This window comes from Lissotriton helveticus, chromosome 3_1, assembly GCF_964261635.1.
Source record: "Lissotriton helveticus chromosome 3_1, aLisHel1.1, whole genome shotgun sequence".
NCBI lineage: Eukaryota > Metazoa > Chordata > Amphibia > Caudata > Salamandridae > Lissotriton > Lissotriton helveticus.
Window position 1 is genome coordinate 182,259,977 of NC_136061.1, and position 17,980 is coordinate 182,277,956.

At 41.9% G+C, this 17,980-nt stretch overlaps 1 protein-coding gene across 23 annotated transcripts in view; it reads left to right on the top strand.

Annotated features, from left to right (window-relative positions):
* The window catches only part of ELN (elastin), a 496,210-nt gene that overhangs the window by 191,713 nt on the left and 286,517 nt on the right, over positions 1-17,980 (top strand). For 21 of the 23 annotated variants that reach the window (XM_078679544.1, XM_078679545.1, XM_078679547.1 and 18 more), the window contains exon 5: positions 16,627-16,782. The exons of the other annotated variants lie outside the window; for them this stretch is intronic. In XM_078679544.1, coding sequence (XP_078535670.1) covers positions 16,627-16,782 — 156 coding nt within the window. The remainder of the gene's footprint in view (positions 1-16,626; positions 16,783-17,980) is intronic. 23 annotated transcript variants of the gene reach the window in all.

Sequence of the window (17,980 nt, forward strand, 5' to 3'; positions counted from 1 at the left end):
GATGATGAAGATAGGAAAACAGTCACAAAGGGAGAAAGAAGAGATGAAAAAGAATATACAAAACTGAGATAGAAAGACAGGAAGTGTAGAGTGGTGGAAGAAAGAGGCATGTGGTGCCATCAAGTGTAGGCAGCCATGCCTCGGTATTCGGCAATCATGTCATTTGGCAGAACCAACAGCAGACTCCTATGACAATCGTTGGGCCCTTGCAGTTAAGTATTTTTACCTTTTTGGTAAACTAAGCACTGGTGCTGATAGTGTAAGTGGGTTTCCCGACTTTTTGTGCATGGTTTGAATGCTAGTGTGTACAAGAGGCTGTATGTGTTGTTTTCCTTGCACATTTGTAAGAAGGCAGAGATGGGAGCGTTGACACAGATTTCTCGGAGTGACCCTCCATCCATGTTCTCTACCAGCTGCTACTTTCATGACATCACCCCCATGTTTCTCTTAAGCATTGTAAGTTACTGCTCTGTTAATATCAGTGGCTCATAGTCATGGGTTGATTTCAAACCAGCTTGTTTCCCTAGGCAACAGATTAGTGCTGCCCTAGCCAATGTGGCCATACCAGATGCTCCTTTTTGGGCTCCTTGTTCAAAGTCGTAGGCAGAGAACAATAAAGACAAGGGCACAGATTTATAACACTCAAAGGGAGAGAGTAGAAATACGCCATCTCTACTAAGAAATGGAGCAGTCCTGCTCACTTGTAGCGCTAGCTTACTTCTCGCTGACTAGCGTGAATGCAGGCACCCATACGCCATGGCGCAACTGCGCCTGCACTGAGGTCAGAATAGTTTTTGTGCAGGAAGGTATAGCTTTCTTAGCAAAAACAACCTATTCTTAGAGGCTTGTTCTTCTTTGTGTGTCTGCTGCAAAATGCAGCCCACATGCAAAGAGGAAGTATGGAGGAGAAATAAAGATATTGCTTCTCATTATGCCAGCCTAGATAGGCACACAATTTTGGTGCGAACCAATGTTTGATGACTTCAGTAAATATGGCTTTGTGTCGAAATACATGGGTGGTTGCATGGGAATGCCCAAGTTCCACCCATTTAATACCTCCCAGACGGAAGGTAACGCAAGATATCGCTGTGCGCTAGGTTGCGTTACTTTTGGGATGCATTCCCACGTAAAGCCACACAAATGAAGATTTGTGTGGCTTGGTAAATCCCAACATGGATTTTGCATGATGACTGCACCACAAAAGTGGCCCTACCTCGCACCAAAATCGTATTAAATCTGGGCCAAAATTTCTTTCCACGTTATAAACAAACGTGTAGAGGTTTACACCATGGCCACTCCCCCGACAGACAGTGCAGGAGTCTGACTGTTTTAATGAGTCTGAGCGCATTTTGGTTCTCTTCCAGGGATCCTCATCAATAGTCATAAGCACTGAATAGTCCCGCTCAACATCGGGATCCTGGAGCACTTTTAAACTATACATTTATGTACATCCAATTTTGTACAACAGTACACTACATTTATGTTTTCAGCCTAAATAAAGGTGAAATATGGACAAATTACATTTATTTTTATTTTTTTTAAAGAAGCCAATTACATAAAATGTGGTCACTGATAGAGAAGTGACCATAAAAAATCTTCTGCAAGCCTTTTAAAACATTTTTATTAAAAGAAATGGATATGGAATGTGTGACATTGGTAACCAATAGGGTGCCCTGTAAAGCATAGGAGATATAACTAGCACTGTGCCTTTAAGAACCTCACAATATACTCTGCATCCCATCATTTTCTACAGGTGTTAGTTAGGTCAGTTCATTATTCTGCTTCCTGGAATCAGGATCCTGGGGCACGCATCTCTGTGTTTTCTTTGCTGAATATAATTGTAATAACTTTCCAAAACCTCTTGTTTTTGTATTCACTTGACATCTTTCATGATTGTTGATATACTTGCACCTTTTTTGACAGAAAACAAAATATTTTCTTGTCAAAATGCCTTAACTTTTTGTGATGTACCCTTCTTGTGGGAAAATGAAGACCGAGACAGAGCCACACTCTGTCTGCATTTTTGCCTTTTGGCAGACCATCATTCAGAGACGGGTACCCACTGTCAAAAAATCTCCAGCAGCACCTTCTAGGGTAGAGAGAAGATCAGGCCTCATGGCCTCCAAGAAAGAAGTTAAGGACACAAACGTGGTCAGCAAGAGGCCTTGGGGAAGGTAATTCTTCTTCCTTAGTTCCTTCCTCCTGCTTCAAGGGCTCCCATAGAGGGAGAACTAGGGAGAAGCACCATCAGAGAAAGAGGCAAGTCTCCATTTGACACTGAGAAGCATGACGTCAAAAACGGAAAAGCTACTGGCGTATTTACCGTCAACAGATACTCTGTCAAAGATGCTGTAAAGAAACCACTCAGTGTCAAACCCTTTGACTTCAAAGTCACTGAAGGTATCGAAAGTCAATCGAAGGTCTTAGTGGCGCACATCTCGCCGGCGAAGCACATCTTGACAATAAAGACAACATCGACGTTGAAAGACTCATGCGTTTGCCGTCAAAGTACATCTCAATATCCAAATATATTTCAATGTCGACTTTACAATCAAAGCCTCCTTGAACCATAGATTGTTAACCATGGTCCGCATCAAGAGGTAGCTCACACTCTACATTGAACATTTCACCACACTGGCTTCAAAGTTTGCAACAAAAATATGTTCCACAAACTTCAAACTCTGATTTTTCCGACGCCTATTCTTCTTAAAGGGTCACACCTGAGATCCAGCTTTCAAGCACACCATTACCTAGAAAATAAACATCTGCTCATTTCTGTCCAGGCACATTACCTAATGCAACACCACAAACTCCTCCTTCTACTCATGTGAGACCCCTGAGCAGCCCATAACTGGCTACTTCTCCACCTAAGTCTTCTGTAGATCTAGAAGTTCAAGGAGGGGCCAACACTTCAGATCTAGAACTAGACCTGGGAGAGCATCTAAAAGCAGGTCATCGTCCAAGTGTTCAAGAAGATCATGTAGCAGATCACGGCCCTTACTTTCTCTAGTCCCTGGTCTATTGGAGTATGCAGTGCAGCTTTTCTTCATGGCTGCATCGTGGAGTCTGCTCCATCTAGGCTTCTCAAAAAATATAAACCACTTGAAATGGACCATCTGTTCCTTAGAACAGACCATCTGCCAGATTCAGTGATTGTAGCCTAAGCAAGGAAGTCTCATACCATTACTCATTCCTCTTCTGTACCACCGCATCAATAGATAAGCAGATAGATTCGCTGGGGAAAACGAAACGTGGAGCATCAGCATCTACAATGAAAGCTGCCAGTGCTGCCACCCTTTTGGGCAAATATGTCAGGTATCTTTTGAATTCTCTACCAAGATTTACTAAAAAAAAATCAAAAAGAGGACAAACCAGCCTTCCAAGAAATTCTTAATGAGGGCTGCCTGGTATCAAACCAGATAATAAGTGCAGCGGCTGAAAGATCAGATCCAGCTGCTCATGGCTATTTTAATGGAATTTGTGCAAGGAGAATTTCTTGGCTCAGACTGGACCCAGACTGGACCCAAACCAGAATAAGAAAATCGCATTTTGAATTTGCCATTTTCAGGGAACACTCTCGTTGGATCTTATGCAGAGGATGAAATATCTTGCATGAAGTCTGAAATGAACAGCTGTTGGTCTGGAAAAGAGCAAGTAATACTGTAGGAGTTACAGGAGCTATGATAGGAGATATATTGCTTAGATAATTCAAACCACTCAATGGTCTCATGAACAGCAACAGAGACAGTTGTGTCACCCTTATAAGTCCTTCAGAGGTAGAGGAGGCCAAAGCAATCTGGGACTGCAGGAAAGCCCCCTTCCAAACAGTGATTCACTACTTCCTCCTTTTCTGCCAGTCACTCTGGAGGGAGGAAGTATTGTCAGGCATCTAACACACAGTGGATTTTAAATCATTTTCAGAATGGGTACTCTCTTCATTTCAAGGCCTCTCCTCCTTATTTTCCACCGGCCTAAACATTGGCTTAGCATAAAGATCTGCTGCAGAACGAAGTCACTAGTTTATTAAAGAAAAATGCTGTTGAGATGTTCCTCATCACCAAAGAGGATTGGAATTTATTCCCGATACTTTCTGGTTAAACAAAAAGGACCAAGAGAAAAATGAGGACACTTTCTTGATCTTTTAGTGCTGAACAAATACTTAAAGAAAGCAACAATCCTGGGTGTTGGCATTGCACTAGATCTATGCATAACTGCATCAAGGAGACTGGATCTGTACAATAGGCCTTCAAGATTCCTACTTCCAAATTCCAATCACAATAAAGCATGGACAGTTTCATAGTAGACTCTCAACATTTTCAATACAAAGTTCAACCTTTCAGACTAAAATCAGCTCTTTGAACATTTTCAAAATATATGGCCATATAGCTTTGCCTATCCTTATCTAACTGGCTAATAAAATGCACATCATTAGAGAAGACACTGAAACATTTCCAGATATGTCTCAAAACCTTAACCAAGTTGGGTCTTCGAGTGAACCTCAGGAAATCTACAGCGTATCCAGTGCATAAAAAAAACAATACCTTGGAGTGATACTAGATACACAGCCTGCAAAAGTGTATCTTTTGGAGGAGAGAGTATCATCAAACCATCTAAATTGTCACAATCACTTGCACACTCTTCACCCATTGGCATGACAGATGTCATCCCTACTATATCCGGTGTCTATAGCTTCTTGCATTTTTCTGGTTCCAGATTCCTGACTGTACATGAGGCCTTTATAACAATGCCTAGAGAACCAGTGGAACCAGTTCTCGCATCACTGGAAAAAGAAACTAACACTTCCAAAGTCTGCATTCCAATTGCTTCCATGGTGGAAACAAAGAATTTACTGAATGGGATATTGTTCCATCAACATCTTCCAATTCAAACTCTAGTCATAGATGCAGCTCTTCAAGTGAGCAGAGCTCACATGGGACACTTAAAAACCCAAGGTCTTTGGTCAGACAAGGAAAAGAACTACCATATCACGCTTCTAGAATTCAGATCAGTTTATCTGACGTTGAAGTATTTTCTACCATACATATCGACAAACTCCCTTCTTTTTCAGACAGAAAATACAACAATAATTTATTATCTGAACAAGCAGAGAGAAACTCACTGGAGGAAATGGTAAATAGCAAGAAATGTGAGAGTAATGACTGAGTCAGTCGAGTATTTCAAGGAAACAATGACTGGGTTCTAAACGACAAGGTCTTAAAATACATTTTTCTAGACTGATGTTATCCACAAACAGATCTGTTTGCAGACTCAAAAAACAGAAAAACACCAAGATTACGCATCCAGATTCTACCAACCAATGTGGAAAGGGCATGTTCTTTAGATAGATTTGTCATAGAAATGTATTCACACACATAGTTCCTATCAAGTTCTACCAGTCCAAAACTCGAATGGTAATGTTAGCACTGGAACGTCTTTGTCAGTGGTGGTTCATGGTCCTCCTTCACCTGTCAGAGCAACCACACAAATGACTGCCGTGCAGACAGGATCTCCTGTACAAATTTGGAGGTCAGTTTTTTCGTCCCAACCTTCCGTGACTGAACTTAGCAGCCTGGCTCTTGAATTCCTGCAGTGTGGTCATCTAGGTCTTCCACAAAACTGCATGAACATTCTTCGAGAAGCAAAACAACCTTTCCATGGAAGATCGTATGCCTTTAAGTGGAAGAGATTTTGTATTTGGAGTATTTAGAACAGCCACAATCTGTCCTCGTGTCAAGAAGATGCGGTAATATCTTATACACTTCATCTGGCAATGTCTCGTTTACAATGTTTTTCTGTTAAAGTACACGATGTAGCTATAACTGCCTTTAAGAAATCTATCACAAACCTCTATCATTAGAATACCTGTAGTTAAAACTTTCTTAGAAGATATTAAAAAGGTATTTCCTCCTGTTAAATCCCCTTCTCCTCCCTGGGAGCTTATCCAAATTAATGGGACCCACACTTTGAACCTATTCACAAAACATCTTACAAGGCAAGCAGCTTTCTTAGTCGCTATTACCTATGTGCGTAGAATTTGTGAAACTCTGGCTTCATGTGCTACTGAAACATATACAGTATTCCACAGTAATAGTTTTCTTCCTAAGAAGATTTCAGTTTTTCACATTTACCAAACCATCTCTTTGCTTACATTTGTTCCCAATCTTTCAACAGCAGCAGAGAGATCTCTCGATTCTCTAGATGTAAAAAGAGTTGTGAAAATCTATTAGACAAAACTAAAGATATAGGACAATTAGATCATCTTTTTCTAAACTGCGTTCCAGTAAGAACAGACTTGCCTTCATCAAAGCAGTCCATTTCTAGATGAATAGTTTCCTGTATACTACATTCATACCAGCTAGCTAAAAGCCCCGTACCTGGTAAACCTAAAGCAAATTCCACATGGGGAAAAGCTGGTACTAGAGTCCTTCTTAGAATGTTCCAATTTCAGAAATGTATAAGGCAGCTACTTGGAAATCCGTTCATACTTTCACTAGACCACTATTGTCCAGATTCAGACTCCATGTCAGATACTCAAGTAGGGCAGGCTTCTTTGAGGAACTTTTTCTGATGATTGCTGGAGTTATTTTCTATTTCTTGTATGCTTATTTATTGGTTGGACTTGCTATTCTATTCAGTGCTAATGATTATTTTTGAGGATCCCCTGGAAAAGAAGAAAACGCTATTCACCTGTAATCCTAGTACTCTTTAAAGGAAAATCCACATCAAAGTCATAAGCAACCTTCCCATCTCCCGAGACAGGAAATACTTGTTTCAGCAATTTTTACTCAAGATCTTCCGATTTTCGCAAAAATTATCGGATCTAACTGTCATCTGTAGAGCATGATGGGATTCAGGGTATATTTTGAAGTTCTTAAATACACCTTGTCTGTTTTCTCTCCTATGCTTTACAGTGCAGCCTATTGACTTACAATGTAACACATTTCCTTTACTTTCTTTTAAAAAAAAGGTTTGTGAAAGATTTTATATTGTCACTATTCTATCAGTGACAAAAATGTATGTAATTGGCTCTTTTAATGAAAAATTAAATTTGGCCATTTTTGGCTTTTCTTTAGGCTGCAAACATATAGCAAACATATAGCGTACATCTAACAAAGTTAGATGTACGCTTCAACGCTGATAAAACAGTTCATAAGAGGTCTTTTCCGGACTTATCCCCCGGTAAAACCTTCACCACCGGAATGGAAGCTCAACACGGTCCTCTCACGACTGATGAAACACCTGTTCGAACCAATTCACAAAGCCGACCTCAAGTACCTGACATGGAAGGTAGCCTTGCTTGTAGCCCTGACATCTGCCAGAAGAGTAGGAGAAATTCAGGCTTTCACTATAAAAGAACCCTTCTTGCATTTCTCTCAAGAGTATGTCACGCTTCAAACGAATCCAACTTTCATACCCAAAGTGCCTTCTCAGTTCCATCTAAACGAACCAGTAAAATTACGAGTTTTTTTCCCAAATCCTACAACCCCGACGGAAAGAACACTGCATTCTTTGGACATCAAGCGATGTTTGAAGTTTTATCTTCAAAGAACAAAAAACTTCAGGAAATCAGATCAGTTATTCGTGGCTTATGGCCAAGCTACACTGGGGAAAGCGGTCATTAAAGCCACAACTTCAAGGTGGATAGCCTCCGCGATCCATTTTTGCCCAGTCAAATCTAACAGACCATTACAAGAAACTGTCAGATCTCACTCTACAAGAGCTGTAGCAGCGTCTACAGCATTGTTTGCAGGAGTGACGCTAGAAAATAGTTGCCGTGATGCAACATGGAAAAATGTCCACACGTTTATAAGACATTACTGCCTACAATCAGCAAGCCAAGATGATGCGGCAGTTGGTCAAGCGGTTTTACGTCACCTTTTTCCATAAGAACAATTTCAGGTAACCAATGTTTTATTCATCTTATAATGAACTAGCAGCCCGTCTCAACGTTGTCCGGGTATGAAATAGAATGTGTGTAATGTGTGTATTTGGCAAGGGCAATTTATTTTAAAATCTCACGGTAGCCAAAAATTTTTGTTTCATTAGAATAGGGATGGAGAAGGGCCAGCTGCAGCCCTTGTTGATGTTAGCAGGCGCGTGTAATTGGTGTAGTGATCCGCTGCCTGAGCCTGGCTACAGCCCTGGTTGATGTTAGCAGGTGCGTGTAATGTCGTTGAATGAGAGAGTTATCAGCCGCCGCGTTAATCCATTTAATGAGAGAGTTCAGTGACAGCGAGTAGGAGAGGCTGCAGTAATTGTCCCTGCAGGCATGCTCATTTGCGTGTTCCCCTGCTTGAGGCCCAGATGCAGGCCTGTTTGATGTTAGCAGGCGCGTGTTCCCCCGCTTGAGGCCCAGCTGCAGCCCTGGTTGATGTTATCAGGCGCTTGTAATTAGTGTACTGATCCGCTGCCTGAGCCCGGCTAGAGCCCTGGTTAATGGTAGCAAGCTCGTCTAATTTCGTTGAATGGGAGAGTTCAGTAACAGCGCGCAGGAGAGGCTGCAGTAATGTTACTTACCAGGCCTCCAGCTGAACGCGTTTGTCATGCCCCCAGCACACGGCCACAGCAGATGATCTTCTGATTAATGTACGACCCACATGGTCTTACTCCATCTCTGAGCTGGAATACATTTACTACTGTTTTGAGTTCATTTTGGCAGTAGTAACTATAGATGTGAAGTTTATGAACAGAAGTGAGCGTACTCTTTTGTTGGTCAGTGCATGTGTCCCCCTAATCCCTTCAAACTCCTCCCTAAACTGTTCCCCTTTAGTCCTAAATATTTTCAAGCTACTGCCCTCTGCCCCTCCCACATTTACTACTAAAATGTATACCTAGGTGTGCAGAGACTCCGGAGTTGGAGCAAAGATCTCTGCACAGAAACAAATAGGGCAGGCCAAGGCATATGATTCCGCACCTAGGGGCCGATTAGGATGGAGGATTTTCCACCTCCTCCGGGCCAGCGGAAGCCACCTCCGGCCCGGAGGAGGCGGAAAATCCTCTGCGGAGTCACCAAAGACCCACCGCCGCATTACTATGGCTGGTGGGTCTTGGTTTCTGTCCGCTGCTTTTCCGCCGCGGTCGGATTACAACCGCGGCGGAAAAGCTCTCATTTGGCTGGCAGTGTCTATCAGACACCGCCAGCCAAATTAGGATGCATTTGTAAACATGCTTTTCCGCTGCGGTTTTTCCGCCGTGGAAAAGCATGTGTACTTTTGAATTTGGGGGCCCGTTGCGGGCCCCCAGGGTGTAGGCGGGTGGGGGGTGCACATGGGGGGTACCTATGGTACCCCCCAGTATTTACATGCACAAAGCGGCAGGCACCGCGCGGTGCCTGCCGCTTTGTGCATGTAAATGTTAAACATGCACTTTTAACATTGCGGCGGGTGCTGCTTGAAGCAGCACCCGCCGCAATGTTAAATATCCAGGATGTGACCGCCAGGGTGGCGGTCACATCCTAATTTGCACAGAGGGACCGCCGCAGCCCATGCAGACGGTCCCTCCACCTCTGGGATGGCGGACGGACGCAAGTCCGTCCGCCATCCTAATCGGCCCCCTATAGTTTGTGAATAGCATTTTTATAGGTTTGTAGTACTATTGTAGTAATACAAATGTGCTACAAATTGCAGTTTGTAAATAGGCCTTATTATGTTTGCTATGAGTAATGCAAGCGCCATTCACATCACACCTTAAATCAGCCTTTACTAAACATCTGAGACAAGTCTTTTATGCAACTTAACTTGGTTAATCCAGTGGAAAAGATTAGAAAGCAAACAATGGGTGCTTTATTCTTCTACAAACCCCGCCCTCTACATCTTGGAACATTTTTCCTGGAAATAAGTGCTCTTCCAGTGCAGTTTACCGAGCCCCATGGAATGGACAAACTGCCCCTTATCCTAGATGTTTCTCAATATGAATGGTTTATATATGGCCTTCTTCCAGTTTCTACATTGAATCCTGTAGGTTTCAAGAGCCCCTGAGCATGGCTTTGAAGATGTTGATGGTGGATTTCCCCAGGATATCATGATATCCCGTAGAGGAGCTAGGACTCTTAGGGGTTTGGGGAGCACCTGAGTACAGGCGATATTGTGTTGCCAGAGATATTCCTGTGGATTTGAAGCTTCCCTACGTGGACTTTGAATCAGAAAGGTTGGAGCGTCACTGACCATGGCTTGGAATTTGCTCCTCCAATCATTCAAAAGGACAAATAGGTTGAACTTGGGGCTATTCACTGCTGCTCAAGACTTCAATTAGATTCCTTTGAAATACAGATAGGATTACAATTAAGTATTTTTTTTGCTCTTCCAATGGCTGTTCATTGGCAGTCATCAACTCTGATTAGTCCTACTGTGGCATAGAACCTCCTGTGCTCAGGCACTTGGAATACTATGAGGTCAGAGGGAGAATTGTGGAAGAGAACCTTGAGGAGGCAATTAGTCAGTTACTGAGGAATTGCCATTGGATGAGGTGTTATTTGAATAAAGCTGGACTTACCTTTTACCACAACTCATTGTCTCAGTCTCTACACCACAGTTCTGGCGACGCAGGATGGGATATGAAGCAGTGATGTGGTAAACACCTCAACAAGGCAGGTGACATTTTCCTGTGTCATCTGTTAAGCAGATGGAAGCGTGGAGGAATGGTCACATTTAGCCTATCGAAGATCGCAAGCATGATTAAAGTCTGGAGCGCTGGGGGACACAGCCATCCAGGTCCTGGAGACATCAGGACTGTCATTTGGCTGTCAAGGTAAAGAGGAAGCTGGGTGTAGTTCACATGCTCCTCACTAGTGTTCTGTGATCAGTAGTCGGGAGTAAAGGCCTCGCTCGTGTGCTACGGATGATATTGCCCTCTAGCTCCATATGTCATGTCTGCTGCATCATTGATGTTAGGTAAGAGAGTGCAGAGGAAGGTCCGTTTTGCCCTCTGACTCACCTGACATCTCAGAAAGAAGGGAGTGCTGCGCATGTGCAAGACGCAGAGTAATGATATTCAGAGCTTGAGGAACGTTTGTATCGCCCCAAGCTCTGTGTAGTTGTCTGCCGCATCATTGACGTTAGGGAAGGGAGCGTAGAAGAACGTCTGATTCGCCCTTCAGATCTTTTGACTGACATCTGAGTGGTAAGTGAGTCTTGTGCATGTGTGGGCACATGGCATTAACCATTGCCTCACGTGATTTGTCCATTAAAATGACACAGCTGACAATGGACACCATATTGAACTGGTGATTTTAATCCATGTGTACAGCAACAATGACATGCACACCAAGTTGAAGGTTTTGGAGAAAACTATCGAGTTTTGAGCCCGATTTATTTGTCAAGACAGCTACTTTATTTTGTTTTTTAATACTTTGTCTCTGTAACTTTGAGTTTCTTTGTTGGAGAAATTTTTATTTACCATTGTAATTATGAATTTCATCGCTGACACACACAGCTCTAGGGTCACACCTGATTTGAGTGTCGTTTAGAGGCACTAAAGGAGTTGGTCAAAATACAAAATGTTAAAGCACCTCCTTTATTCTTATCATCACCTGGTAAACTGACGATTAGATGGACCAAATGGAAGAAAGTGTTCTGCAATTATGCACATGTGTGTGGAACGAATCTGAGTGTGGAGAGGAAGCATGCTCTGTTATTGCATTGTTTAGGTGCAAAGGATCAAGCTGTAGTACCTACCTGAGCTTGCACAGGCAAAAGCACATGAGCTGAAGGAATTCAAAATTACTATTGCTAGATTAGATCAACATTACCTACCAAGGATTAGTACTATCTTAGAAAGGTATCACTTTGGTCTAAGGAGTCACGGTCAAAATGAGTCAGTAGAGGAATTTTTCACAAGCTTAAGGAAATTGACTTCAAATTGTTAATTTGGGGGTGCGCTTGAAGACTGAATTAGGTATCAATTCCTATTGCGATGCAACAGTGACAAGATACACAAGGAGTTATGGATGAAGGATGAACCAGCATTAGAAGAAGTATTATATTTTGCTAAATGAGTGGAACATATTTTGAAGTGTGTGGGGGAACTCAGAACGTTTCGAAAGTCACAGATGAAGAGGAAGTGACAGAAGTGTGGGAGGTGAGGACACAAGAAAGTGGTGGAAATAAAGCAGAAGCAAAAACTAAGGGACAGAAAAAGTTAGATCTAGGATTTAAGGGTACCTGCTACAGATATGGATTGGAAGGTCAAAAGGCAAATGATAAGTCTTGTCCAGCTTGGACACAGACTTGCAACTACTGTGGCATCAAAGGTCCTTTTGGCAGATGCTGTTGTAACAAAAATAGAATAGGGATTAGAACTAAGGGTCAGGAAGCATGTCAGGAGGTTGTGTTACAGATAGAAGAAGTGAACAAACTGTTTCCCTCAGAAATGGTTAACATTAATGGTAGGAAGATTTCAATGAAATGTGATTCTTGCTCACGTATTACGATAATTTCTAATCAGACTTTCAGGAGCAGTTTGCAGAAGGAGAGGAGCTGATGGATAAACATCTGGAGGGACAAAAATAGAGATGCTTGGGTACTTTGAGGCTATCATAGGAATAAGTGAGACATTTACATTTGGAAAAATTTATGTATCATGCCGAGGTGATAATTTGTTGGGATTGGCTCATCAGAGTAAATTGGGAGTAAGTTTGCATCCGAATAGGGTTCATCAGGTTCAGGTAGATGAGGTCAGTGTTAAATAGGATACATTTATGAAGGAATTTGAAAGTTATTTCAGAATAAACTGGTCAAATTGCTAGGGTACAAGCATAAGATCAGACTAAAGTTAAACGCATGTCTGTCAGTGGCTAAAGTCCGGAGAATCCCCTTCACATGCAAATTGCAGAGGCAGTTGAACTGGAGAGGTTGTGTGAGTGTGGTTTAATTGAACTAGTTGAGGCAACGAAGTGGTTGTCTCCTATAGTAGTAGCACGTAAAGGGAATGGTGACATTTGACTTTGTGTGGACTTGCGAGCTCTAAACAAGGAAGTCATAGTGGACAAGTTTCCAATACCCAATATTGAGGTGATGATAACAACATTTACTGGAGCTAAATTATTCTCCACTTTAGACTTAGTGTCAGCCTATCACCAAATAGAACCTCATGAAAGCTCACAAGATCTCACAGCGTTCACAACTCCATTTGGTACATATCGTTTCAAGAGAATGCATTTTGAGTTAATTTCAGCAGCAGCAGTTTTTCAAAGGATCATAGTTGGGATTTTGAAGGGTTTACCTGGACTGAAGTGTTACCAGGATGACATTCTTATTTTTGGAGCTACTGTGTCTAAACACGATTACAGTGTAAGGGTTGTTCTAAACACGGTGCAAGAAGCAGGGTTAACACTCAAGGTGGAAAAGTGCAAATTTGGTGTTCCGGATGTCAGTTACGTGGGCGACAAAATTGCAAAGACTGGAATTGAACCACATACGGAACTTGTGGAAACAATCAGATCACTAGATGAACCCAAGTCAAAGGAGGAATTGTCATCATTCCTTGGCATGGTGGAAGATTATAGCAGGTTCGTGAGGGACTTTGCTAGTAAGACATTTAATATGAGAAGTTGCTAAAGAAAATTAATTTGTGTGGGACGTAATGTGTTTTTGAGGGTGAGACAAGAATTGAATAATGCACTGTGTCTGCAAGCTTATGATGCATTGTGTAACACTAAAGTAGTATGTGATGCCACTGTTTAGAGTTTGGGGGCACAATTGATCCAGATCAAGGATGGTAAGGAAAACTTAATAGCCTGTGTGTCACAGACTTTCAGAGATGCGGAATGTAAATACTCTGTCATAGAGAGAGAGTCCTTTTCAGACTATTGGGCCATCAATAGATTCAAATTTTTTTTGTGGAGAATCAGATTCACTGTGCAAACAGACCACAAGCCTCTAGATTAAGTATTTACTAGGAAAGGACTTGACTAAGGGGCAGATGTATCATCCCCATCATTTGCGATTCCCAAATAGCGATTTTTAAGGAATCACTATTTGGGAATTGCAAATTGGGATGTATGTAGAAATTCGCTATTTTTTAGCGATTTCTTAAAATTCCTTAATTGCGATTAGCAAATTGCTAATCGCAATTAAGGAATAATTTCCCATTCATTTCTATGGGCCAGGAGGCCCATAGGAATGAATGTGAAATTATTCTCAATTTGCGATTCGCAATTTGCTAATCGCAAATTGAGAATAATTTCAAGAGTGCAAGGGTGTCTTAAGGACACCCTGCTGCACCCCCTGAAATTGACATGTTTGCGCATATGGCGCACATATGCGCACACACATGCCCTAAGGGCATGTATGAGCGTCACATGGCACCTTTAAAATTTTTAAAAAGTGCATTTTTAAAAGAATTCGCAAATTACCACCAACTATAAGTTAGTGGTAATTTGCGATTTCTTAGCCTAAATTCGCAAAACTGAAATGCTTAATACATAGCATTTAAGAAATCGCAATTTGCGATTTCTTAAATGCTTACGCAATATTAAGGAATCGCTAAATTTGCGATTCCTTAATATTGCGAGGCTTTTTGCATGATACATACCATTTCCCGTTTTTTTGTCGCAAACGCTGCTATTTTGCGATTCGCAGCGTTTGCGACAAAACACAACGCTTGATACATCTGTCCCTAAATTAGTTTTAATGTACAATATGTTTCTGGAACACGCAACTACTCTGCTGATTGTTTGTTGAGATTGGTGAATGTCACATAAACTTATTCGGTTGAGAGAGATGACATGGATGAGGAGGAGGTAGTGAGTGTCTGTGAAGTAACTGAAGGCATTATATCTGAGAAAGAATGGTTGGAAGACTTACAATTAAACGAAGAAACAGCTCTAGTAACACGAGTGGTAAGCTCAGGATAACTGAGCTCAGCAGAGTTGGGTGACCACAAAGGGAAGCGGGGTAACATTTTGAATGAACTGGCGGTGGACAAAGGTTTTTTGTTGAGAGGGAAAAGATTGGTTCCACCTGTGAAGTTGAGACAAAAAGTGCTACAACTTGCTCATGAGGGTCTCATGGGTATTGTAAAAACTAAAGGGAGACTCCGGAGAGATTTTTGAAGGCCAGCTCTTAACCATGATGTGGAGTGCATGATTAGAGATTGTGTTGAGTGTGTATCTTTCGATAAAGGTCTAAAGACGAAACAAATGCCTATGGTTAGCAGATCACTAACAAAATATTCATGGGAGGAAGTAGCGATGGACATTTTGGATCCAGTAAGCAGAGAAAATGCCACTCTATATATATTGATATTGATGGATTTATATTCTAGGTGGCTCGTATTATCATGTGTGCTGGATATTTCTTCTTCGACAGTAATTAGGTTTCTGGAGGATGTTTTTAAAAGGGAGAGTTTTCCAAGATACTTACTCACGGATAATGGGGTATGATTTCGTTCCCAAGAGACAGAATCATTCTTGAAGAAATGCGGATTGTACACAAGAAATCAGCTTTGTATCATCCTGAAACTAATGGTGCCATAGAGAGGGTTCTCAAAACATTAAAAGAAGGTATATAACTGGCGAGAGTGAATGGATTGGATTGAAATAAGGAGTTGTTGAATCGGTTGGCAGATTATCGTTTGCCTCCGCATGGTTCCACGGGCCAATCTCCATTCAAATTGTTCAAAGGGAGATCTACTTCTACTAGAGTGTGTCCCAGTTGGATGTTCTGAAATAAGGGCTATGTCGATAATACACCAAGAGAGTGGAGAGATAAAGAAATTACAGCTCAGAATAGGAGGAAAGAAAATGTTGACACTAATAAGAAGGTTGAGGAATGTGGAGGTCAGAGTGGAAGATGTGGTTAAAGTAAGGATTGGTCCAAATTTACAAGAAAACTACAAGTGATTAAATGTTTTAAGTAAACCATGAAGACACATGATGGCTGCATTTGGAACAAGAACAGAGTTGCTGTTCTTAAGCAAATGCAAGGTTGTCCTTCCACTAGGATGCCAATTGCAAAACAGGATTATGTTGTGTGAGGCTATTTGATTTCTATTTCCACTGAGCCGTCTGGTCTGGCAGGATTTATCTTGTATACAACTTACGTGATGTTATATTTTGTTTACTGCATGTAAGGATGCTGTTGGGGTGCACAGCTTTTAGACTGTTCCAAGGGGAGGGAGTGGGATTCAGTTTCTTTTGTTCCTTGTTTGTATGGGAGGTAGAAGTGTGGCATAGAACCAACTGTGCTCAGGCACTTGAAATACTATGAGGCCAGAGGGAGAATTGTGGGAGAGAACATTGAGGAGGCAATTGTCAGTTACTGAGGAATCGCCGTTGGATAAGGTGTCACATGAATAAAGCTGGACTTACCTTTTACCACAACTCGTTGTCTCAGTTCCTACTCCACACATACCCATGCAGGGAATCTGATGCCATGTAAGAAAGGACTATTGGGTGCTTATAACTTTATTGAAGATTCCCTTAAAGGAGTACTAATACTGGAAAAGGTGACAGTCCCACGCCACTACAGTACATTTGATCTGTTTGAGGAACAGCGTCATCCTGCAGCGTTGTATTTCTCTGTCTATTTCCATGGGACATGAAGTGCTTTGTTTGAACCTGGGCTGCCAACCATTCCTCAAAAAGAAGTTAACTCCTGTTCCTTCAATATGGTTTCTTTTACCTTGCAGGAGTCGGCGGGCTCGGTGCTGGTGGTCTTGGTGGATTGGGTGCTGGCGGATTGGGTGCTGGCGGACTTGGCACTGGTGGTTGGGGTGCTGGTGGATTTGGCCCTGGTGGATGGGGTGCAGGAGGGCTTGGGGCAGGTTACAAGCCTGGCAAAGCTGGTAAGAGTTCAATGTACTATATTTGTGTCAAATGTAGTGCATGCAAATGGATCACAAAGCATTTCACAACAAAGATGTAATGCAGAGCAAAAAAAAACAAGAGGCGACATTGTGTGTCATGCTAATGGATACTTGTGTTTTTCAAACATTGCAGTACGCCGGATGTAAATACTACTGGTGTGGAGAAACGCAAATGTGTCCAAATTGGAAATCAAAGAAGCAGGCCTAAATGTGGTCGGCCTGTGCTGTTGTACCCCTATTACCACATAGGCTTGAATTGAAATTTGCCCAGCCAGCTCGTAACATGAGAAATATGATAAGCGTAAATAGGGCACTCAACCCAGCAAACCACCAGGCACCGACTGCTTGTGCTATTCCTTCCATCCACTGCTCACCTCTCAAGAATGGTAGTCAATAAATTGTTACCAATCCATCCATCCAGATTAGTACTCCTACATGCCTGAGTCACATGAGTACGATAAAATGTACAGAAATACACAGTTCTGCATCATATGATCTTCACTGATAGTCATATGCATAGAATATTCCCACTAACATGCAGGGTTTCTGGAACACTTTGTTCTGAATACAACAGTTTCAATCTGTAGTTGGAGGCAGGCCCCTCAATGTAGATAGTCAACCTCCATATATAACAAGACAGGCTAGGTTTTGCTGCATTTTCTCGAGTAGAAAACGTTTTCTTTTATATTGGTTAGACCACATTGCAGCACCTAACTGAAAGTAATATGCCATACTATCACAAATTACCTGTAACCTTCACTCAGAGAAAGAGAAAAATGAAAAGGTGCCTGTCAGGTCAATATTGCAGAAGCTTCAGGAAACATACAATGTTCCTTTAAGACATCAGCAGCTTCCCTTTTCCAGTATGCACTATATTGGCACTTAGCCTCACAGCCTCAGCTCTCTTTTTCTGGCTTCGGCGAGAGCACCTACCAACACTTTCTGGGTTTGATTACCTCATTTCCCTTCCTTTTTTGTGGCAGGATTGAAAACCTTTGACTTTCATTTAACATTTTTAATGTCTAACATCATTTGTTTCCACCACTTTGTCATCTGAGATTAAATATTTCACTAAAATGACATTTGTCTTTGTGAAATGTCCCTCGTGTGGGAGGATAAATACTGCCTCAGCGTGTGGCCTGTCTCTCTGCCACACATACTGTAAAGGAGACTGAGT